The 23203-nt window shown below is 42.4% G+C and overlaps 3 protein-coding genes across 4 annotated transcripts; 1 reads left to right on the top strand and 2 right to left on the bottom strand.

The window, feature by feature from the left end:
* Nucleotides 1-206: 206 nt before the first annotated feature.
* Nucleotides 207-8036, bottom strand: fkbp4 (FKBP prolyl isomerase 4). Its single transcript, XM_085779288.1, has 11 exons — nt 7561-8036; nt 6793-6937; nt 6566-6708; nt 6360-6480; nt 4833-4989; nt 4390-4480; nt 4192-4275; nt 3922-4107; nt 2617-2760; nt 1535-1630; nt 207-1431 (listed from the first exon to the last, which is right to left on the bottom strand). Exons 1-11 carry the CDS (start codon nt 7657-7659, stop codon nt 1330-1332), a joined length of 1368 nt encoding a protein of 455 aa, XP_085635414.1. The 5' UTR covers nt 7660-8036; the 3' UTR covers nt 207-1329.
* A 306-nt stretch (nt 8037-8342) lies between these two features.
* Nucleotides 8343-15799, top strand: ddx11 (DEAD/H (Asp-Glu-Ala-Asp/His) box helicase 11). Its single transcript, XM_085779285.1, has 28 exons — nt 8343-8452; nt 8868-9011; nt 9111-9329; nt 9437-9523; nt 9629-9765; nt 9863-9920; nt 10020-10127; nt 10411-10498; nt 10642-10844; nt 10971-11045; nt 11212-11289; nt 11385-11431; nt 11522-11601; nt 11711-11752; nt 11848-11915; nt 12009-12047; nt 12158-12296; nt 12573-12707; nt 12809-12921; nt 13007-13079; nt 13599-13702; nt 13785-13934; nt 14089-14157; nt 14274-14374; nt 14456-14540; nt 14637-14712; nt 14826-14980; nt 15085-15799. Exons 2-28 carry the CDS (start codon nt 8883-8885, stop codon nt 15115-15117), a joined length of 2691 nt encoding a protein of 896 aa, XP_085635411.1. The 5' UTR covers nt 8343-8452; nt 8868-8882; the 3' UTR covers nt 15118-15799.
* Nucleotides 15654-22869, bottom strand: washc1 (WASH complex subunit 1). Of its 2 annotated transcripts, none has more exons than XM_085779286.1 (11): nt 22750-22869; nt 21729-21869; nt 20679-20790; nt 20384-20530; nt 17991-18127; nt 17770-17905; nt 17477-17672; nt 17017-17190; nt 16726-16884; nt 16155-16226; nt 15654-16061 (listed from the first exon to the last, which is right to left on the bottom strand). In XM_085779286.1, the coding sequence occupies exons 1-11, from the start codon at nt 22755-22757 to the stop codon at nt 15913-15915; spliced, it is 1431 nt and encodes a 476-aa protein (XP_085635412.1). In that variant the 5' UTR covers nt 22758-22869; the 3' UTR covers nt 15654-15912. The 2 variants fall into 2 exon arrangements, with proteins under 2 accessions (XP_085635412.1, XP_085635413.1); XM_085779287.1 differs by having other exon boundaries at nt 16155-16223.
* Between the last annotated feature and the right edge of the window lie 334 nt (nt 22870-23203).

Genomic DNA, 23203 nt, shown 5'->3' with positions numbered 1-23203 from the left:
CAGAAAATATAAATGGGGGCAAAGATATCCGTAAATCATTAAACTGAGATTCATACAATATCTACAGAGGTTAGAGGTTTCAAATGATGAAAAGAAACTTACGTCTAGGTCAACATCAGAATTGTGGGAGTTGAATGTAGAACAATGGAAGAGGTAGCTACTGTGTGGTGACAAAGAAATTGGACAAGAATTTCACACACCCCGATGTTGTAGCTATTGTTTATTATATGCTGTCAGGGTGGGACAAACAGTGACCCCTCCAACAAACACAGATACAGTCAACACATGACCCGCAGCCCTGTTTTAAATTATCCCCTTAATTCAGTTTCTGCTCTGCTATAGGTGGTGCTCACTAAAGTGAGCAGGGCTCACATCCTCCCCTATGTTACAGTCTTAACAGTCTGAATCTGATGAGCCGTATATGCACACGTTTATACATGTACTTTTTACAGTAAATTAAGACTAAGACTTAACTTCTTATACTTGAGTGTGACCAGGAGAAGCTATTTAAGGTCCTTTCTACTGTCGCCGCTTTAAAATGCGCAATTCCAGTTAAGTAATTCATTGTATTTATGATTTTGAGAACAATACAGAAAAAACAATCACAACACTGGGAAAATAGTACAAAGTCAAAAAAGTCAAAGCAAAAGTGAACAGTCCTGTACCCTTGGGGCTCCACCTTTAGACTGTGTGAGGAGCCCGGACTCGAACAGCTTTTCCAGATAAACATCTTATTTTTCCATCTATCCACAGTGCTGCTACATACGTACTTTGGGACACAGGCACTCTAACATTCAGACACATCAAATTTATGCACACAACCATCACAACTCCAGGAATTGATCAGTAGGCCCATGAGGAGGGTTGGATGGATAGCAAAAAAGTGAGGAAGGGTAGAGGACGGAAGGTGGTACAAGGTGAATAGTCTAGCCCTTGACGGGTGAGGGTTTAATTTCTGCACATAACACTTGGGATGTACTCGTTTTCCCCCCCTACTAAACTCTGTGAAAACACATGCACAGTTCAAAGCAGTGGATTGAAAAGGGTTTTCGGGGGTGGGGTGGGTTGTGGCACTCAATTCATTTATTAAAACCACGTCCCTCAGTGCCATCAGCTGGGGAAGCCCCCACCCGCTCGGCTAGCTGCCACAGCAAAGAGCCCAGACACAAAGAAAGCCAGCAAAGACGTGCCCAGTCAGTGCTCTCGTTTGACACGCTCATTCTCACACACACACACACACTTCACGAACACGCACACACCTTGAACACAAACAGCTGAAGTTACAAAAGTCTGAAGTACAGATAAAACATAATGCTGTCACGTCTTCATCTATGCCTTTGCTTCGCTCGCAACTTCCTTTTCTCCGTTCTCGACCTCCATCTCTTCACTGCCGTTCTCCTTGCGCTCGCCCTTTGCCTTCTCTGCTTCTTTCTGTTTGTGAGAAGAAAGAACGGATCAGTCTCTTCGACAGTCATCATCATAAACACGCTTATCCCGCCCTCTTGTGGCTGTTGCTGGAAAGTCAATCCATCACCTTTGAATCCCTCTCTGCAAACTTCTGGAACATGTTGGCGTAGATGCGTTTGTCCTTCTCGTGCTGCGCCTTGATATGTTTCTGACAAAGAAGCACCTGACGGAATATCAAAATGAAGAGGTCAGAGGACACCAAAGAGATACAATTATTCACAGTTTTAGCAATTTTGACCATGTCTTTATTCAACGACCACTCTGATATCAGTTCAAGGATAATTAATATCATTTTCAACATGTGCTTTGAGAATGTACACACATTTCTCAGCCATCCAACTTCTTAACTACCAACAAGTGAATGAACAGATTATTTGCCAGTTGAACTCATGCCAAATATTATCATTGTTACCACTATTTTATTGTCATCTTGGACAGATGGAGTCTGTGAAATATTTTAAATTGAATCAAACCATTTCTGACACATGTAAATGCTCTGTGGCTCTTTGCCACAGATGATTTCTGGATTTCTTCAGAGATCCTGTCATCAAAGTCCTCCTCCCGTTATAATATGAAAGGGCCTCATGCCAAATATGACACACCTAGTAGTGTGTATTTTCATGTTGGTAACGGGTCACGTGCAGTGGTCTGGCTCAAATGCAACTGTATGTCTAGAACTTTTATATGCACTAATTATTTATTTTTGGTCCAGTATAATGAGCTTTAGTATATTTATTGTGGCTTTTATGACCACTTCAATCCTTTTCCATTTTGCAGTTGGCTTGCAATAAAATTGCAATATTACAACAGCCCTACATTTCTGAGTGAGAGTCATCACTAAGGAGGACATATACATTTATCCATGAATCAATCAATCAATCAATTTGTTTATTTCGGGCATGTCAATTTAAATCATCATCATCACACTTCATCTTAGTTCAAATAATACAATACACATGGCCGAAAGGGAAAGCGGGAGAAGCAAAAGGGAAAGCGGGAGAAGCAAAAGGGAAAGCGGGAGAAGCAAAAGCTTATCTAGTCCCGCCCCCATAAATCCTTTTTGGATTGTAATGTATGTGACCATCATGATGAAAATAAGACCAAGGTTTAAATATATTGAATTATCATTAAAGACAGGTGACTCCATACCTGACTCTTGGCGGCCTTGTTGGCAGGATACAGCTGAACGACGTGCTGGAAGTCATCTCTCGCCCTGTCGTACTCCTTCATACAAAAAAGGGCTTCTCCCCTTCGGAACAAAGCCTTCTCACTTGATGCATCCAAGTCCAGGGCCTACAATTATGAAGACAGTATTATTATAAAGTGTTCTCAGCACTAAACCATGTACCGGTATTTGACAAATCATTAGACTAAATAAAAATGAAAAAAACTTCTCCCAATGCAAACAAGTACTTTAACTCATTGAGTGCCGCGCTCCTTTCCAAAGTTTTAGTCAAGTGTACCGGCAAATTAGACCATATTTGACTTTTTATTTTAGAGCCATAGTGTATTCTATATTATTGCCACCAACACATACTGTGGCTCATTTGAAAGGTTTAACTTTATCCTTCAAATGGCCACAAACCGTTTGTTTCTACGTGCCTCCGTTCCTGAGAAAAGTCAAGCTAAACATGGCTGGGTTTCACCAAAATCCCTCCTTTTTTTCTAGAAAAGGAGATAGAGCGTCTTTTATGAAAGGTGCGCTGTTTGTGTCTGTCGCTCTTCTCACACTCGCATTTCTGGATCAAAGGGCTCGTATAAGATAAATATACACAACAATTGTTGTTCTATTCACAAAACCACCATCGGGGGCGGGGGGGGCGCCACTAAACAACAATAACACAGACGCACCGTGCCGTGTCACAGCCTCTCGCCGCGGAACGTGAGGCTCTGCCGGCCACAGCGGCTCGCGAACACCGGTCCCGCCGGTGGTCGCGGTCCGTCTGTGGTACGGGTCGGTGACGCCGGTCTGCTTTGACCCAGAGACCATCAGATTTTACCGCGGGAGGACTTTGGGGAGGACACGGTGTTGCTCCAGATGAAGACCGGGCGGGACAGTGGGCTGAGAGCTTCCTGGTTCAGCTCCCAGCTGCTGCAGCCTCGCGGGTGAGAGCGGAGCAGCTGCGGCGCAGCTGCGCTGCATCTGCATGCAGAACTCCGTTTGCAGAAGCTGAGTTATGATAAAAACTTCCAGATCATGAGCTGTCATGTGACTTTGATCGTCATCTATTTCAGTTCTCCTCGTCGTAGAGTCCCCAAATTTACATATAATGTGTATTAAAGTGTCTATTTTCATAATTTAAAAAAAAAGCAAAAAACGAAAAATTTCGTTTTTGGCACTCAACGCATGGGAACGAAAAACGAGAAATTACGTGGTTGGCACTCAATGAGTTAATACTGAATGAAGGGTTGACAAACTATTGCCAAGTGAAATGAACCATAGCTATCTGATACCTTATCACAATTTTCTAGGGTTTGGTTTGGCTCCTGTAGTTTAAGGAAGCACATGGCCAAGTTCAAATGTGCAGCCAGCCGCAAAGCTTTCGCTTTCTTCTCATCCTCCTCTGACAAACCGGATTCATGTTCCAGCCATGACACAATCTTTTTGTACTGAACCGACGCCTGCTTGTATTTTCCCTCCTGAAAGACATGAAAAGGAATAAATCTGTCAGTAGTCCTTAAATCACATCCTTTGCAAATGCAGAACTCCACTGTTCACCTTACCTTAAAATATTGTGTACCCTTCTCTTTGACGATACCGCTCTGTTCCAGCTTCTCTACTGTGTTCATCTCCCATGACTCCTTGGCCTAAAGAAAACAGACATTCAACACTTGTCAGAGAGGAAAAATGTTGTATTTAATTGCCCAACTCTAGAGGCCAAGTTGTGTTTGCGACGTAGCACCAAGGTGTGTTTACTGTACCTTCTCAAAAGCTATCAGCTTGATCTTGTATTGCAGTGTTGCTCCACCAGGAATGTTATACTTCACATTTCCTGTATTCCCAAAGCCATATCTACAGGTCAAAGACAAGTCATTATTATTTAGTGCAACAGTGGTATGAATGTTGCATTACCTGTTGCAGTTTAACTGAACAGTTATGCCGAGCACACGTTGTATAAAAGAAACACGTTTTTATCCACATCACATCTTACATCGTGTTGACTCTGTTGGATTATTATTTATAAAAACTGGGACCATGACGTGTACTGCACTGAAATGAACACCTTTTACTCCCAATGGGTGTTTAGTACATAAACAGATCAGCCTGACTAGCTGTACACATTAAAATTTTCTTCAAAATGACAGATATTAAAACAAATTTGACTATTTCAAGACGATACATAATTACATTGATGTGATCATACTTGGGTTTAATATGGAAGAGTGCCTCCTCTCCCTGCTCCATAGCCATGATGGCTTTCTCCACTCCAGCTGGCAAGCCAAGACCCTCTCCATCACCGATCTCGAATTTCAATTCTCTCTCATCAAACACACGTTCCTCACAGGAAGCCTCCACAGTGACTGAAAGTTAAAAAAAAAAGTGTGGGAATGCAGCAGTTACAGACAAATTACACAACTTTTAAACTGTAATATATTTTTTTCCCCCCTTAATTGATACTTGTAACTTAACCACGGAAGTTTTATTACAACTGTATGGTGTTAATAAAATCGTGCTAAGGTAATCCTACAATTTGACATCGGTGATGTTAACTTTAAAAAAAGAAAGTAAAAGAAGAAAAAAAGAACTTGTCATTGTTACATCAGTCAATATTTGCATGAAAAAACTGCTTGACAGAGAAAACCCACTTTACCAGATGAGCAGGTGTCTGGTTATAATGTAATGCAATCCAGCATGGTTTAATGTTAATAATGAAAGTTTTAAATACAGCACAATAATATTTTTATGACATGCATGTGCACATGTTACGTATCAAACTCTTCACCAAAAGTAGAACTGAAGGGTGTGAATGTTTGTGAACAGCTGCTGCAGGCTGCCTTGATTAACATTGACTTCAGTATTTTCCATTGTGAGGAAAAAAGGAAGCTTAAAGTTCAGTCACAAACTTTTAGCAACATCTCAACCCCTCGCCTGCAAGTTTATGTTTAAGCACTAATTTCTGCCAACAGACATAAATTCAGGACTCAATCCTCACATACAACTCTGTCAAGTTTGTGTGCAGGCAAATCACTGTTTTGCCCATAACAGCAAAATAACTCATGTTGGTGTTGGCATGTTGCTGCATGTATCACACAGATGGATGAAGAAAAAGAAAACATGAACACAGGCAATCAGTTTGACGTTTGCAGTGAAAATAAATTCAACCACATCACTGTTTGTTGGGTCGAGTGGGAAAAAGTAACACAATGTTGCAAGGTACATGATACAAGGTGTTACACCTGCATGTGCACTTGCATACAAATGACTGGCTAAAACTACCCTAAAACCAGAACCAATCTAAAAAAGTGTCACTGTGAACTTGATCTATCACAGATGCAGCTTCCTCCGACCATGAAGGATGAAAAGAAAGACACTCACACGTTTAAGGGAATTGTTTTGAGCAACAAAATCCAATTCAAGTTAGGTTAGTGATTGGAATAAACAAAAATCCCAAACAGTCAGTTAGTCAATAAGATGGGGCAGTAATAATGAAACTTAATAAACAACTAACTCAATATAATATTGTGACATTCTTACAGAGGGGATCAGTAAAGTGTCAATCACTGGAAAGTGCACAAGCCTAAAACTGTTCAACTATAAATAAACTTTGACTCTGCTTTCCAGAACTGGCAATAAATCAAATGTACTAATCAGTGACCTTATGTGAAAAACCGTATATGTGGCTCATTGTCATTAATGTTAGCAAAGGGATTTCTGTGTCTGGATGTGTTACCTTCAACAGCAGCTCCTTCATTTGGCTTAGAGTATCCCTGGCCTTTAGTAATGATGCGACGGATGATTCCTCCATCCTCATCCTCAGTTATGTCCTCGCCTCTAAAATCAAACAGCTCCACCTATAAGTATACAGACATGTGAATTGATATCTCAATGATTTCACACTGATGGAATGGTAATAACCTCAAAACCAATGAGGGTTACCTCAAAAATAAGAGTGGCGTTGGGGGGTATCTTTGGTGGGCTGCCTGCAGATCCATAAGCGTACTCTGGCGTACAGATGAGCTGACACAACTCCCCCTGTTTCATTGTGGCCACCCCGATGTCCCAAGCCTTTATTACTTGACCTGAACACAAAAGAAACCGATTACAAATGCTGTCTGTGCAACAATGGCAGGTGAATGTTCATGTCTCTCTGATATGAAACCAACCTTTGCCCAACTCGAACGAAAATTTCTCCCCTCTGTCTCTGCTCGAGTCAAAGAGTGTACCATCCAGCAGTGTGCCAACATAATGTACAAACACTTTGTCGCCAGTCATAGGCGTCTCCGTCCCTGTGCCTTCCCTTTTCACCAACTGGAAAAAGGAAGATATGCAAAAAATGAACAATTATGCAATTCATTTTTAAGTTATACCTGCAACATACATGCAGCAACAGTGCCATATGTCTGTATCCTATAGTCTGGTGTTTCCCATCTAAGAGATGAGGTTGAAAATGTGTGTGCAAAAGCCTTTCTGTGGCTGTATGGGCAAATCTATGATGGCTAAGGCTAGCTAATGCATAATGTCAACGAGAGTGCCCACAACTATATATAGACATGCATGTGTATGTTAATATTAAATGCCACCGTCAGCATTAAAAGCATTTTGCATTTGTTCTTTCTCCGGAGCGCTGCAGCCTTGTAGAAATGTTTAAAGGGTCCTTGCGCCTCTTTATACGTGTTGCTGGCAACATGGAGAGAAGTTAACCATGAAACCTCGGATGGGAAACACAATAGAAAGCGTTGCACTGTTGTCAACACTGAAGTTAGGTTCAAATTAGCTACTTTAACTGCAAGTGAGCAAAAAGACAGCATTGCTAACTGCAGCTAGCATTAGCTTAGCTGAATGAGTAATAACAGCGAGCTAAGTCATCACTAGGCTAGCTTGGGATTAACGTGCAGCAGCAACAACAATAAAAAAAAAACACTGATATTTGCCTTGAAAACCCCCCCGTCCTTCTTTGGTGTGATGTCCTCTCCCTCCATCGGGATGGTGTGTTGTCCTTCACTCGTCTGCTCCTCTGCAGTCATAGTCATGAAGCAGTTTTACTCCTAACAACAACAGCAACAACGCTGATCTGCACCACAATCCAATGCTAGCACACGCTAGTGGGCAACAGCCGCGGAGGCTAAAGCTAAATGCTCAATGCTCCTGTAACCACGCCGAGTGCAGCAGCCGACGGTCGGACTCACGTCAACGCTGCTAACTGGCTCTACGCCGCTGGTTAAACCTCTCGGCTAGCTTCACTTAGCCACTTTCTGAACGCTGTTGTGGATTTTAAAAAAATAATGCACGTTTGCCGGCGGCTTTGTTGTGTATGTTGCTGTGCACAAGTCACACTTCAGAGTACGAGATTTAGGGGGAAGCCTGCTGCTGCTCCAGTCCACGTTGCCTGCCTCGCACTCCGGGATCTGACAAGCGCTTCGAGAAGGGAAGAGAACTTTCCAGACAGTTAAGGAGGAACCAGGGCGCATGAACCCGCGGAGGTCTTCCTTCTCTCCCGGAAAGGCGGTGCGTGTAAGCGGAGCAGAACACATCGACAATTCACAGATACAATGAACTATCAGAATGATAGTTTCTATCGTAAATTACTTAGAAAATGGTCTTATAACAAAAATAGAGGACCAAATTGTACTTAATCATGCCTAACCCCGTCCACATGAGCATAACGGCACAGTAAAACAAACGCACCTCATCGTATCTCTCCGCCTATTGGTCAGATTCCCTGCCCACTGCTCTCTGTTGGCGCGTTTGTTGAATGGCCCGGCGGGGAGTTGAAAACCATAATAACACGAAGTAAAATTGAGTTTTTTAGGGGGATATTTGTGGGTGAGTACATGTCAACGACTTCTGTTTAGATTATTAACAACAACAGCTAAAATAGTTAAGGCAGTAAGGCGACTTGTTGTCTGTATGTTAGCTAGTTAGCCGTGAATTAGAGATAGTAATAGTAGCGTAAATGTTCCTGTTTCAAATGAGCCTCACAGCCTTTGGGATCTAGCAGCGTGACATAACGTCATAAGCTGGGAAGCAACCTGGGAGTTTATCGCGAAGCAGTAGATTTGAGTTATCGTAGTACAAAAATGAGGTAAAGTGAATGAGAAATCCCGTAGACAAAACAACACAATAATCAGGAGCCACGGTTTGCCAGTCTAAACACACTGTGGGACTCTGTTGGAGGAGTCGGGATGAACCCATTTGAACTGAATGGTTTGATGTGACCTTTTGTGTTATCTCTCAGGAGGTTCATACAAAAAAAATGGAGAACGGCAGGGTCCAATTTCCATTTCCCTACCAGCCCTATAACATCCAGGAGCAGTTCATGCAGTCACTTTACAAAGCACTGGACCAGGGCAAAGTTGGCATCTTTGAAAGTCCAACTGGAACGGTGTGTATTTACATCAGCAGATCAGATCAGCACGACAGGTGTTAGAAATGTAGAAAATTACTTTCTTATTTTGTGTACTGTATGTGTCTTCAATCCTAGGGCAAGTCTCTGAGTCTGATCTGTGGCGCTCTGAGCTGGCTCACAGACCACGAGGAGAAGAAGAGGCAGGAGGCAGCGGCTCTGCTTCAGGAAGGAGAAGCAGCTCTTTCCACATCTACTACTACACAGGCCTCCACCACCAGCTCCACAGCCGAGCCTGACTGGATCACTGATTTTGTTCAAAAAAAGACTGAACGTGATTTGGTGACAAAGTTGAAGGTAATGATGCCAGTGTGGGAATTTGGGGATTTTTATTTTATCTTAAAAAAAAACAAAAAAACAATTTTATCTTGTGTGATGTGAATATTATTGTATTTGTGTCTCAGGAAGATGAATTGAAAAGAAAGATACGGGAAGAGCGGTTAGAAATGATCCGAAACAACGTTCATCTCAAGTATGCATTGAAAAGAAAGGTAGGTGATCTCGCACTGTGGTCGTTTAAGCCCAAAATCACAATTACTGTAAATTGAATTTCTACAACTAAGTATATGAATTTATGTGTGTGTGTTACTCTTTAGAGCCATGAAGATGATGAAGCGTTCAAAATGCTCCAGCTCAGCAAAGAAGAACAAACGGAGATGCAAGGAGACCAAGAGGATGAGGAGCTTATTGTTGCAGAATATGAGAGTGACGATGAGTCAAAAAGCAGAAGCAGGTAAAGTCGGCCTTTAATCTGTGTTAAATACCACTGCACAGTGAGGAAATAAAATGAACAAACAACAACAGCAGGGTGTATTTGCTCACCTGCACAGATTCTGTGGGCCCGAAGACGATGAAGATGACGAGCTCATTGAAGAACACGTCACTAAGGTATGTGTAAGCAAATATGTCCTTTTGATATAAAATATAATTAATCTAATCTTCCCTCGTAGTTAGAAGTTCCCTCTGATTTATTCTGCGTGTTCACAGATTTACTACTGCAGTCGCACTCACTCCCAGCTGGCCCAGTTTGTCCATGAAGTTCAAAAGAGCCCCTTCAGCAAAGACATCAGTCTGGTCACACTGGGTTCACGGCAGGTATGTACACGCACACACTAGAAATAAAATTGTGAACACCTGTAGGCCGTTTTTTTTAAGTATTTAGGAAAAAATACAAAAATGTGATCACATAGCCAGAGGTTTTAATTAGAAATGTTGAAATACATCCAGGATGCTGAAAATGGTATATTACATCTACATTTCTACATCTATTCCACTCACTGAAACACACTTAGCACTGTCCTGTACTTTAGCACTTTAGCACGTGTGGCAGTATTATCCAACATTATTTGCCCAGTAAACATAGAACTGTATTTTCCAGAATCTGTGTGTCAACGAGGAGGTGCGTCACCTGGGCAGCATCCAGCGCATCAACGACCGCTGTATGGAGATGCAGAAAAACAAACATGGTGACCGAGAGCCTCTCCACACACCAGCTCCTTTAACTACTAATCTTAAAGAGCGACATTCTTTAAGAGCAACTTCAAAGTTTGAATCAAAAGAGATTCATCTGTACGTGATCATCATCTCTACTTATTCTTGACTTTTCCAGAGAAGCCGCATCATGAAGAGGGTGCGAAACGTAAGCGAGGCCCAGCAAAGACTGTGTGTCCCTACAATAAAGCTTCAGCGCTGCAGCAGATGAGAGATGAAATTCTGGGAGCAGCCCATGACATAGAGCAGCTGCTGAAGCTGGGCAAAGAAACACACTCTTGTCCTTACTACGCCTCACGCCTCGCCATTCCCCCTGCACAGGTAAACCAGTGCTCTTTGTTCATCTGTCCATAATAATTAAATAAAGGCTAAATCAATTTAGAATATTTTCACGTTTTATTCCAAACAGACATGAGTTGCAGTATGGTCTGTTTTATGTTTGTGTAGTTGGTGGTGTTGCCCTATCAGATGGTGCTTCACGAAGCTACAAGAAAGGCAGCAGGGATCCAGCTGAAGGGACAGGTAGGATTACATTTTATTTTTTTTATATAATCGTCTGATTGTATAACCGACTCTACCTGATAATCCTGCCATACATTCATCGGCTTTAACAATTTGTAGTGGTTATTTGTCTGGTGTATTATTAGCAGCAGAAATGTTTTTTTTAAATATTTTTTTGTATGTACAGGTTGTGATCATAGACGAAGCTCACAATCTCAGTGACACACTCTCCTGTATACACAGTGCAGAGCTAAGTGGAGCACAGGTAAACCCATTCATTAACTTATGCCGTATACAAAGTTTTGGTCTAAATCATTCACATTTTAACTGTGATGTGCTGAACATCTGTACCCTCTGCAGCTTTGCCGTGCTCACTCCCAGCTCAACCAGTATGCTGACCGCTATAAGTGAGTATATGAGTATGAGTATATACACACACATTCGCACACAGACTGCTGCCATCTTGACACTTGATTTTATTGTGTCTGCAACATCAGGCGCAGGCTGAAGGCAAAGAACCTGATGTACATCAAACAGATCCTGTTTGTGATTGAAGGGCTTGTGCGGGCGCTGGGAGGTGAGTTGATTATTGATCACTCACTGCCAATCTGCAAACATAGGTATAAGGGGATGTTGCTGGACAGTGAGTGACATTGCTGATCTTGTTTGAAATGTTACTCCTGCAGGTAAGGTCGGGCAGAATCCACAGAGCCAGACTACACAAACAGGTCAGTGGATAGTAAAGACATGTCATGAACACATCTGAAAACACAGGAACTCATCATTCATTCATTCATTTGGGTCGTGTTCATTTTTCTTCCAGGAACAGAAATGCTGACAATTAACAACTTCCTCTTCAAGGCTCAGATCGACAATATCAACTTGTTTAAGGTAGACAACAGTGTTACGATGCTGTTAAAAAAAAAAAAAATCACAGTTAGATCTACAAACTCTCTGAGCCTTTCAATGTCTTTCTCACTTCAGTTACAGAAATACTTTGAGAAGAGCATGATCAGCAGAAAAGTAAGTGTTAAATATAATCAGTATATATTTATTGATTTATGTCAGGTATAGATCCTGTGCAGCTCTGAAGTAGAGCTACTGTAAAATGAAACGTGTCCTCGTCTCTGCAGCTGAGCGGCTTTGTGGAGAAGTATGCAGGTTCAGGCGTGACTGTGCACCCACAGAGCAACTCCAACAAAGAGAACCGACGCACAGAGGGCTTAAACCGCTACCTGCAAACGCTGCAGACCAACCAGAGCGCTGCACCAGGTCAGCACCCACGTTGTGTTCACGCCACCCTTATATTTAAAAAGCAGATTTTAAACACAGACCCAATATTGTGTGGACTAAATAAAGGGAGGAACTTAAATATGCTTGATTTCCTGACGAAACTGTCTTGTTAGATTAGCTGAAAGCATATTTTCCAGTTCAATTTATTTTGCAAACTGACAGTGAACAATCTGGCATCTCTGTGGGTATGGCGGCGGTGATTGGTTTTCATTGCTCATTGCACTAAATCAGTTTTTCCTGCTCCCCCGTGTGCAGTTTCTTCATCAGACCAGCAGGGGTCTGTAGAGGCAGACAAAGTGATGTCTGCGTCTCCCATGATGCAGGTGGAGGGCTTCTTTATGGCTCTCACCAACAGCAACACTGATGGCAGAGTGGTGGTGCACACACAAGGTACCGTTTTTCTCACGCATAATAAAGGAAAAGACTTTAAGAAAATGTATTTTGTGAAGTCCAAATTCTCAATTTTTTCTATTTTATTTTTTTATGTCCAGGTACTTTGTCAGACGGTAGCGTCAAGTTTCTGTTGTTGAATCCGGCCGTCCACTTTGCCCAGGTGCTAAAGGAATGCAGAGCTGTCATCATTGCAGGAGGAACCATGCAGCCCGTGAGTTACTTTAAAAGCCACCGAGACACCACAAGACTGTTGCTGCTGTGTACGTTTTGATTATTCTCCAAACTGTTAAATGTAGGTTTCAGACTTCAAACAAGAGCTGCTGTTTTCAGCTGGAGTGGGAGAGGAGCGTATTGCTGAGTTTTCCTGTGGTGAGTGACCCATTTCATTACACCACAGACTCACTCTTTTCATGCTTTTATGAATTCACTCTCTTGTGCTGATGTGTTTATCAGCATTTCTGTTTGTGGGAATGTTTGATAAATGATGGCACGCTTTACAAAACGTCCAGTAATTTTCATTTAGCATGAATATATTCAGACAAGGAAATCAGGGTAATTTGTTCATATGTTATTCAGCAATTACATTATGTGTTTAAGTGTTATCATGTACTGGCAGGACTGTATTGTCTATGGAGTAGTGTAGTACTGAATGCATTTATTTGATCATGTAAAATGATAGTAACTATCTTGGTATTTATATGTTTGTTATTTTAAACACTTTACATTTTATGCAGATATTTTATCTTGCATCCAACTGCTCTCATAAAGTCATAAAAAGAGTATTTTATAATATGCAGCATAACAGAACCTTTACAGGCAGTGAGAAGTACTTGGATGGTTGCATACCAGTAGTCAATAAATTGACTTAACTGCTTTTTTTGCCTGCAGGTCATGTGATTCCTCCCGGGAACATCCTCCCTCTCGTCTTGTGCAGCGGTCCATCCGGCCAGGAACTGGATTTTACTTTCCAGAACAGAGGCTCTCCACGCATGGTACCAGACACTCATGAACACTAGATTTGTGTTCTCATGTCCTTGACTGCACAGCTACAAATTTGTACCTGCTTCTTGACAGATGGACGAGACAGGGCGTATCCTCTCCAACATTTGCAACGTGGTGCCAGGAGGAGTTGTGTGTTTCTTCCCCTCGTACGAGTACTCGAGGCGGATCATTTCTCACTGGGAGGCCAGCGGCGCTCTGACTCGTCTCGCCAGCAAGAAGAAGGTGATTGAGGCCCCTGAACCACCAAACCGTTATACCCAGGACAGCCATTTCATCATCATGTCTTAAACTTAGGGTAGTGTTATAGAAACAAACCTTTAAAATGAAAATAAAACTTTATCACAAGTCTCAAAGCCTGTCACAAACTCCTCCTCAGATCTTCCAGGAGCCAAAGAAGGCCAACCAGGTAGAGCAGGTGCTGGGCGACTTCACCCGTTGTATCCAGGTAAAAACTGTCAGGGCTGAAACACCAGGCCTCATAACTTTACTTAAAATTAATAATGTGATTACTGGGAGTGATTGCCTTCAGCCAACATTATTCATCCCTTCACATTTTGTCAGAGGAGTGCCCTGGACAGCAGTGGACTCACGGGGGCGTTACTGTTCTCCGTAGTTGGAGGAAAGATGAGCGAGGGCATCAATTTCTCTGATGATCTGGGCAGGTGTGTATGATTCATGAGCTCTAGCACAAGTAGCACTTGTGAAAGTGTAGAAAGTGTGTTTATAAAGTGTATTTGTATCAGGTGTGTGGTGATGGTGGGAATGCCGTATCCCAACATCAAATCCCCAGAGCTGCAGGAAAAGATGGCCTACCTGGACAAACACCTGGTGAGAATCTCTCAGTCTCACTATGTCCATCATGTCCAACAATCAGTCATTGACGGACTGGGATGTAAGTTCTCATTGTCAAGTGTTTGTTTTTAGTCTCACAGTGGAGGGAAGAGCCCTGGCCAAGCACTGGTAGAAAATCTCTGCATGAAGGCCGTCAATCAGTCCATAGGTAAGGTTGCAATTTTCATCACAGTAGATGGGTATGATAGAAAAGATACTTATTTATTACTTTTGTAAGACAATGACTGGTTTTGATGAGTACATGACTTCTTCTGCCCAAAGGAAGAGCTATCCGTCACCGTGGTGACTATTCATCCATCGTGCTATGCGACAGGCGTTACTCCAGACCTGCCACGCTCTCTAAACTTCCCACATGGATCAAAGATCGCACCAGCACACACACAACTTTTGGCCCTGCTTTTGCGGCCATGCGGAAGGTAAGGATCAAATTCAAACGACTGTGTCAGCATATTAAAACTAGAACTTTTGACTTATCCATACTCTGGCCTGCTTTGTTTTTACATACGAAAAATGTTTTTAGTTCTTTCAGGAAAAAAAGCAGAAGCAGGTGTAGCTTGGCTCCTCAACTTTACAACCTAAAGACTGGGACAAGAACTGGGTGAGGACGGAGGAACTTCAGGGAAATCCAGTGCAACAGCAGCCACAATTTAAAAAGAAGATGATTGAAGGGCCTCTGTGATGGATCCCAAATGACACCGTTGCTGCAGCTATTTTGTGTTTACACTGTTTAACACTTGTTCAACAGTAGTGAGGCTCTAGCTCGAGAGTCGATCATGGAGGCAGTTTTTCTCTTTTCAGTGCTTCATGCTTCCTAAATTTTACACTTGACCTTTAAGCTGTTGTCTGTATCTTGTTCTGGTAACAAGTACTTGAATGTACCCTGCAGACCATGGCTAAATGGACATTTATCAGTTTGAATCAGTGCAGACCTTGGCCTCCAAGCATGGTGCAGAAGAGAATACCTCCTCAACAACTCTTCAGTTCACTATGTTGAAATTAATTACTGGAGTACAGCACATGTGTATGCTTCTATATGACTGACTCAGCCTTGAAGAAGGTTTTAAAGAGGAATCAAATTTTACTACTATGTAATGCAAAAATTACTTTTATTTAATGGAAATATGTTAATGAAATGGTTTTGTGGAATTAACATTTGCTTGTTTAATGTCATGAAAATGTTTTACGATGAATGTGGCATCAATAAAGTGTTAAATCATCAATCATTTGAGTTTCAGTAACATTTTGTTCAGCTACTTAGACAAATCAATGCACTTATTATCACTAGCATTGTGAAGAAAATAACTGCCCATTTTTAAATCAGTGCTTCGAGTGTTCATTGTCCACTGTGCTACGCCTCCCAGTCGTCGTCGTCTGTTGTCGCTGTCGCATGTGGGGCAGGAAGCGGTGGGATGACATCCGACATCCTGGCAAATGCGCCTCCGGTACCAGCTGGAGTGTCACCTGACTCCCCACCTGCTGGACCTTTACCAGATATGCCTGAAGAGAGGACAGAACACGTTGCTCACTGAATACAAAGCCATCACTAAAATTAGTATTCTCCATGTGACTTAATGTAAGAGAGATCCACACCTTTCCTTCGCATGGAGAGTTTATTGAACAGATCAGACATAAAGTCTCCACCACTAGATGTCGCTCCCACTGCTGCAAAAGACAAAAACAGGCAGTTACTAAACAATTCTGCACTTTATTTTTTTTTTTAGGTTTAACCATTTCACTTATTTTACAGTGCTGGTTGTAACTGTGGATCTTTATCTAGTCAGTCAATACAAGAAGCAGCTCTGTTGAAAGAGGTCATGTTAGGTCATGACCTGGGTAGTCAACCAAAAATGAAGGTAAAGCTATGCTGTCCAATATTAAGAATATAACTGGAGTCAAATGTGCCTTTTAATGAGCTTGGTGTTTATGTAATGAAAGTCATGAAGCTGTGACTGTGATAACTGTGAGATGTGTACACAAAATGCTCACATCCTGACTTGCAGTGTGACACACCATCAACCTAATGGCTGAATGCTAACTAGGGAATGGTCACATGCTGCTTTGATTGCATGACTTTTTCATCATTGTTAAAGCTGCATCGTGTAGCAGTGAATAAAACATGCGCAGACCCTCTTCCCCCCACTAAACAAAAGCAGTCTGACACCTTGCTCTTGCTCCTTCTGCTTCTTCTTCTCCATCTTGCGCTCTTTCATGTTGCGTAACTTGGCTTTGCCGATGCCTCCGGCGTTGCGGATGGACTCCAGCAGACTGGCACGGCCGTCTGACGGCTGGACCACCTCGCTGGGAGCACCAGACACAGGACCTGCAGTCAGACGAGGACAAAGACAGAGGCAGTGTAATTTGGGTTTACGCCCCGGTGATGTCAATTAGGCCGATTTAATTTAAGAGAGTGAATAGGGGTACACGATTTCTAAATTGGGTGCGTGTGACGAACCTGAACTTTGGGCTCGAGAGACTTCTGCGGGGATGTCAGCAGGCGGAGGTGGAGGAGGAGGGGGAGGAGGGGGAGCTCCTGCAGGAACAACAGAGGCCAGGGCAGGCTCGGGAGGCGGGGGAGGCGGCGGGGGAGGCGGTGGTGGAGGAGCGGCGTTTGGCTGGAGTTGAGATCCTGAGACAAAGACGACAAAGTCTATATCAGCTTCCAAATGCACTGTCAACCAGAAATACAATTGCACAGTGAAAACATCAAGTACAAAGTTGAGTTTATTTATAGACTACCTTTGTAAATCAAATGCTTCACAATAAAAGACAAAAAGGCGAGGAATTAAATTAAAAACACTGTAAAAACGATAATAGGAGATATTATTGAGATAATAGGAGATAAAATAGAGACCAAAATAAACAAAACTAAGCGAGGCTGGAGTCGGCTTTTGAAGGTGTGTATGTGTACCTACCTGGTGCACTGCTCTCTTCAGAGAAGGAAGGCAGCTCTGGGATACTGTGTGTGGGTCCTGATGGGGCGAAGCCAGGGCCGAGGTCTGCGCTGTAGGACAGGTCATCTGCTATCCCTGGCAGGTCAGGCAAGTAGGACGGCACATCTATCTCAGGCACTTCGCCCAGGTCGGGCACATAGAAATAACTCTCTGCTGTCTGTTGGTCAGAAAAGAGCATTCATCTTTAAGACATGAATCATATTTGCTTTACATATATAGATATATGTGCGTATTTTCTATGCCATTACAGATACCTGTCGTTCTAGTTGTTCTCTCTTCGTGATGGACAACGGAGCATCAAACGGTTTCTCTTCTTTTTCCGTTTCTAGTGTTGTGTGCGTTTTAGTCACCGCTCCCGCCAGAGGATCAAGGAACACATACTTCTTATATCTTTAAAAAACACACAAATCCAAGATATGAAAAAGAGATTTAAATGCAACGATGTTACGATCAATATTTGTTGTTGTTCACTCACAGATTCTCTGTGGTATTAAAGAGCAGCAGGGAGCTGACAGATGATATGTTGCGCGGCAGACTTCCCAACCCCTCCTCTGTCTCGTCCTCAGACCTCTTCTTGTTGCCGACACACACTGGGAAATACATTAACTTCTCCTGAAAGAGAAGCAGAGAGACACGGAGTGAGAGGGAGATCTGTAAAATGTCAGCTAGATCTTGAGCAACGTAAATCAGAAATGCCACCGACTGAAGTTCTCCGGCACACTGATGCATGTGTGCACAAACTTATGGTGTCTGGGACTTTGCTTCTGGGGAATATTGAATAATGCATTTTCTGCACCAGAGAAAATTGCCAGCATTGTTTTTTATTTCAACCTCCCTCTCTTACAAATACACATACATACACACCTTCACACACACAAAAGAAAACTACACACTTGCAAGACCAAGCACATGCAGCAGAAAAACATGCTGGTTTTCATAGTTTCCTAAGATGGTGAAGGAAAAACTGTGGTGTTCACAATGAATAATTCAGGAGCTTGTGCTGAACGGAGCATGCACGCATACACTCGTCCACTAACACACATAAAAAATAAAATACACTGTGAAACTGACACTTTATTTTCCCTGTCCAGTGTCATACACGCAGCGTCTCTCTTTCTATATTGTGCATTTACAGAATGTGACTATTTCATCTGTGAACTGAAGGACTGTGTAACCAATCCTGCATCTCAGGACCTGACTGCAAAGGGAAAGGACATCTGGGTTTCAAAAAAACCCTGCACTTTCCTATGTGTCTATGTTGTTTTCACTTCTCACTTTCACTTTTTTTTACCTCCTGATTGAGCATCAAAAAACTGACAAGCAAATACAAAACTGAGCTGACGTGCTCTGTTTTCAATATCTTTTAAACCTGTAAAACAAACTACCGTGCCCTGATGAATATTCAATGTGGATGGCAGGGGGGGGCAAGAAAATTTCAGTGTAGATGCCCTGGAGTAATGTAACATTTGATTAGGTGGCTGCCGATTGCGATTCAGTTGCGATTCAGGAGTGTGAAAAATCAAAAGTGACACGGATGAAAGCCGATCAGAGCTGGTGGAGTGATAGATGGCCTGTAAACGTGCTAATCAGGGGGAAACAGCTGTTCATTTAGGGAATGAAAAAAATGAACAACAGTAAACAGTGCAAATCCACAAAACAAATATGTGATAGTAGATCAGAAGAGCCTGGCCTGCTGCTAGTTATCAAGGCATGTGATATAAACCCATCCACCTGGCTCTTGAAGCAGGGCAGAATGAGCACTGCAAAGCAGAAAAAGAACATCCTCACCCTTGTTTGACCCTGACGTCAATGCACATTAATTCATTCTTCTCTTACTAAGGGTAATATTTGGCTGAAAAACAGAGAGCCATCCATGCATTTTCTACAGCCCGTCTACGTTTGGGTCATGTTAGGCCAAGTAATGTACCACAGATGTCTTCCACTGCCTCATCATCCACTCCTTCCTGCTGCATCCTGAGGTGGTTCCAGGTCAGACAGTGAATATAAAACCTCCTCAGTGAAGCATCCTGAAAACATCTGATACTCCCCATCACTTCAACAGGCTCCCTCCCTCATTCAACCCGCACCCTGAGGGTGAGCCCTGGCACCCTGACAGGAGGCAATTTCATCCTTTCAGTCACAACTCAGAGATCAGGATCACAGGTTAAGGTTTGGACACAGACTGAGTGCTTCGCCTTAAGGCTCCTCAGCTAATGATATACGACGCCTGCATCATCGCGGATGTCACAGCAAAAATGGAAGCCGGGGACTGTGGCTGTGCAGTGACAGACGAGGGTTGTGGTTCTTCTTCATGAAAAAGAGCTGGAGAATAGATTCCAGTGACCAAGGCACTGCACTGCTCGGCCTCTCGAGGGGGCTAGGGGTGGGGGGCTCATCCGCCAAGGTGCTGGAAAGAAGACCTTGAATTCTGTAGGAGCAAGGTGGGCCGTGAGCCCCCCCACACCACCACTCTTGCATTAATACTGCTGGGGTCATGGGAGCTTGCCTCCACAGACTGCATGAATATCAAGAGTTGCAAGTTTAGCTTTAAGCCCTCCTGTCCTCATCTGACCACAGAGAGAGCTCTGCCTACATTTTCAGCCTTAATATAAAAGCAATATAAATGGAAATAAATCACGGCTCTATTTATCCCCCGTTTTCTATTCACAGTTTTAGCAGTGTTGCCTGTATAAAGAGGCCTGAATACCAACAGGCTGGCAAATACTGTCAACACATTCTAAAGTAGTTACAGCATTATGGTTTGTGGGCTTCAAAACAATAGTGCAATTTGGGAAACTGTACCTCTTTAAGATGCAGGTCACCAGTCCAAATCCATGCATAACCAGCATTTTAATGTATTTATCTCACCTGCAAGGCTTTCTCATCAAAAGGTCGAAGTTTGTTCTGTATCCTGTGCCGAGGGCGGGTCTGCGAGGACGGGTCTGAAGCTCCAGTAAAAATAGATGAGTAGTCCTGAAGTCGATCTGGGGCTGGGTACTTGGCACTGGAGAAAACCTGTGCACACAAATGCAGACAAAGGCTGATGTGACCGACAAACAAAGCTCTATTTTTTTTGTACAATCTTGTCGCTGTATTTTGTCTATATTGTGTATCAAAGATAAAATATGCAAATCGGCCTTTCAAAGTGGAGGTAGCGTGTTACCTTGGTGGCCTTCTTACTGCCTTTGATCTTGTCGACACGGGCCTGAGCTAGTCTGATCCGGTCAGTGACGCTCTGCAGCTGGTGGCGGTTCTTCTCTACACTCTCAGACACCCTGGAAGCAACACACACACCACAATATGGACACACATGTCACGCAGAAGAGTGTGCGACTTCAGAAACCCCATTCCATTTATCCATCTTTACTCTGCAGGGAGCTTCATCCCACAGATGACTTAATAAGGTAACTGCAGATTTCTTCCATTTAAAAAAGACAATGTTAAAATACACAATCAATCATCCCATTACAAACACAAAGTTTTCAGAACAGAGGGGATCTCATGTGCAGTCCATTACATATAACAGATTTTTTTTCTATCCATAACAAATTGTATGTATAAATGTAATACAAGTTACCAGTACACTGATGGTTCAGCCATTTGTAGATTGTTAAAACCGTTTTTAACCATCAGCCCTGTCAATTGCTAATTATTTGTATTTCTGACTTGTAAAAAACAGAAAATAACCTGACTATAATAAAAGATAATTTACCAAAGGACTGGTAATCCTCCAACCCCCTGAGGCCATGAACTTGATATGTATTATAGAAAATGGATGGATGGAAAACAATTCTTACAGTAGTTGTATCTCTACTATTAAATTATAATTTTTGATTAATTATTTATACAATGAAATACATAATGTCATATATTGCTCCAATTTGCACAGTCAAATTTTTATTTCTTTCCGTTTCATACATTGTACCAGTACCTGCAGTACCTTATTAAATTTCTAACCCAAAATGGCAAGAAATAAAAGCACATATTATAAACTGTGATATGTTACCGGTGAATAGATTTCTAGTATGCCACAATAACACAATTAAGTTTTCTTCTCTGCTCACAAATCTAGCATTTGTAATGCATTCTACATACCATGTTTTGTACAACAACATAATACATGCAGTATGTCCTATCAAAAATCAAAGAAGTAGTAGTAATAGTAGTAGTACATGAGTAGAAAAGCTGCGTGTGCGTGTGACTCTGGGTTTACCGTCTGAAAATATCAGTAGAAATGTTCTCCAGGTAGAATAATGCATCTGCTATCTGATGAACAGCCTCCTCTCTCCTCAGGTCTGGTTGGATGAGAGGCACAGAGTACACCTGCCCCTCCTGGACCTGCTTCTGGCTCATCCTGCCAAACACCAACACAGAGACCAAACATCAACATCAACTTCACGCACCAGACTGTGTGTCACAAAGTTAAAGCTTGATTCTTGAGCATGGGAGATTATTCACATCACTGGGGCTGACTGAGTATGTATAACAACGTTCAATTTAATTAACAAACCAAACTCTTATTGGTCAGTAATGTGCAAAACCTCACGTTTCTTTCTTTCTAAATGCTTCTTGTTTGATCCAATGACAAGTGTTGTGAGGGATATGGGCCCCTGAGCACAGCTACATGAAAGGCCCTTGACCTCACATAGATAGACATGAGGAAGACCCCATGACTAAAAGAAAAGTCATTTGTATCTTGAGTGAAGTTCTGTAGTGTACAATTATGTGGCCATTTTTTATATCTTATTGTAATCACTGAGCGTCATTGTAGATGCATAAGTTACTGTCTCTCTGGTGTCGATTCGTCTCCTTGCAGTTGTTCTCTCTCTGTAGTCTTATAGTCTTTGTGGGGTGATTCTTGGGAGGTGGGGTCCCCTGGGTCCCTGTTTATTAGTTACTAACACATGTTTAAATTAAAAACAATAGCCTACTGCTTTCACACACATTTCGTGACCTCTCATGTGACTCTCACGTGACCGCGCGGATAAAACGGATATTTATCGCTTTTCGATGTGCAATATTGCTGTGTTTGCTGATATTGGCGGCTTATTAATAATAACTAACACTCACTCACTGTTAACTAGCGAAGAATTTGAGGATCTTTATTACGTTGCAGTGTTAAACTAACGTTAACTCTGGTGGTAAAGTAAGGGGGGGAAAACACACATCCACTCGCACCGGCTTTATGACAGGTTTCACCGCGACACACACTGACTTTAAGACAACAGACTTACCTGACCATGAGTCCTGTTTACTGGTTAACACTTCCTAAAAAGATATAAGACCAAACGCACCGGGGTGTCGATGCTACAGACCCCGCTACTTGTTTAGCAAAACAACGGCTCCGACTTCCGCATCCCCGGGACACGTGACCACGTGCTGCGTTCGCGTGATTTCGGATATTTCTGCTTTCCGACTTGAACGCACGTGGATGACGAGTGAACAGAAGTTAGCTAGGCTACATAGCCAACGTTAGAAGTATAAATACAATAGGCCTACAAAATCAATATGTCTTCGTGAAAGTAAGTTACAACGCTTTTTATGATTTATTAATGTAATTTAAGTGTTAATGTGCAGTAAACCTGAATCTCTCTCTGCAGCCTGTAGGGTGCGTGCTTAGCCTACCTTGAGGTTTTTTCTTGTGCCTGTGCTGTGCGTAATGACGCATCTGTCCTCAAGCTCTACTAG

Source organism: Trachurus japonicus, chromosome 6, assembly GCF_045865225.1.
Source record: "Trachurus japonicus isolate A0001 chromosome 6, Traja_1.0".
NCBI lineage: Eukaryota > Metazoa > Chordata > Actinopteri > Carangiformes > Carangidae > Trachurus > Trachurus japonicus.
This window is presented reverse-complemented; position numbering and strand designations above follow the sequence as displayed.

What these genes read in the sequence shown, in the direction of transcription:
- fkbp4 (XM_085779288.1), bottom strand. Translation starts at nt 7,659, where the DNA reads ATGACTATGACTGCAGAGGAGCAGACGAGTGAAGGACAACACACCATC. An exon ending in CTCTTCCATATTAAACCCAA is followed by an intron (nt 4,481 to 4,832) that starts GTATGATCACAT and finishes TTTGACCTGTAG; the next exon opens with ATATGGCTTTGGGAATACAG. An exon ending in CCCTAGAAAATTGTGATAAG is followed by an intron (nt 2,761 to 3,921) that starts GTATCAGATAGC and finishes TCATAATTGTAG; the next exon opens with GCCCTGGACTTGGATGCATC.
- ddx11 (XM_085779285.1), top strand. Translation starts at nt 8,883, where the DNA reads ATGGAGAACGGCAGGGTCCAATTTCCATTTCCCTACCAGCCCTATAAC. An exon ending in TTGAAGAACACGTCACTAAG is followed by an intron (nt 9,921 to 10,019) that starts GTATGTGTAAGC and finishes GCGTGTTCACAG; the next exon opens with ATTTACTACTGCAGTCGCAC. An exon ending in AGAGCATGATCAGCAGAAAA is followed by an intron (nt 12,048 to 12,157) that starts GTAAGTGTTAAA and finishes TCGTCTCTGCAG; the next exon opens with CTGAGCGGCTTTGTGGAGAA.
- washc1 (XM_085779286.1), bottom strand. An exon ending in TTGATGAGAAAGCCTTGCAG is followed by an intron (nt 18,128 to 20,383) that starts GTGAGATAAATA and finishes CTTCTCTTTCAG; the next exon opens with GAGAAGTTAATGTATTTCCC. An exon ending in TGAAGAGAGCAGTGCACCAG is followed by an intron (nt 17,191 to 17,476) that starts GTAGGTACACAT and finishes TCTTTGTCTCAG; the next exon opens with GATCTCAACTCCAGCCAAAC.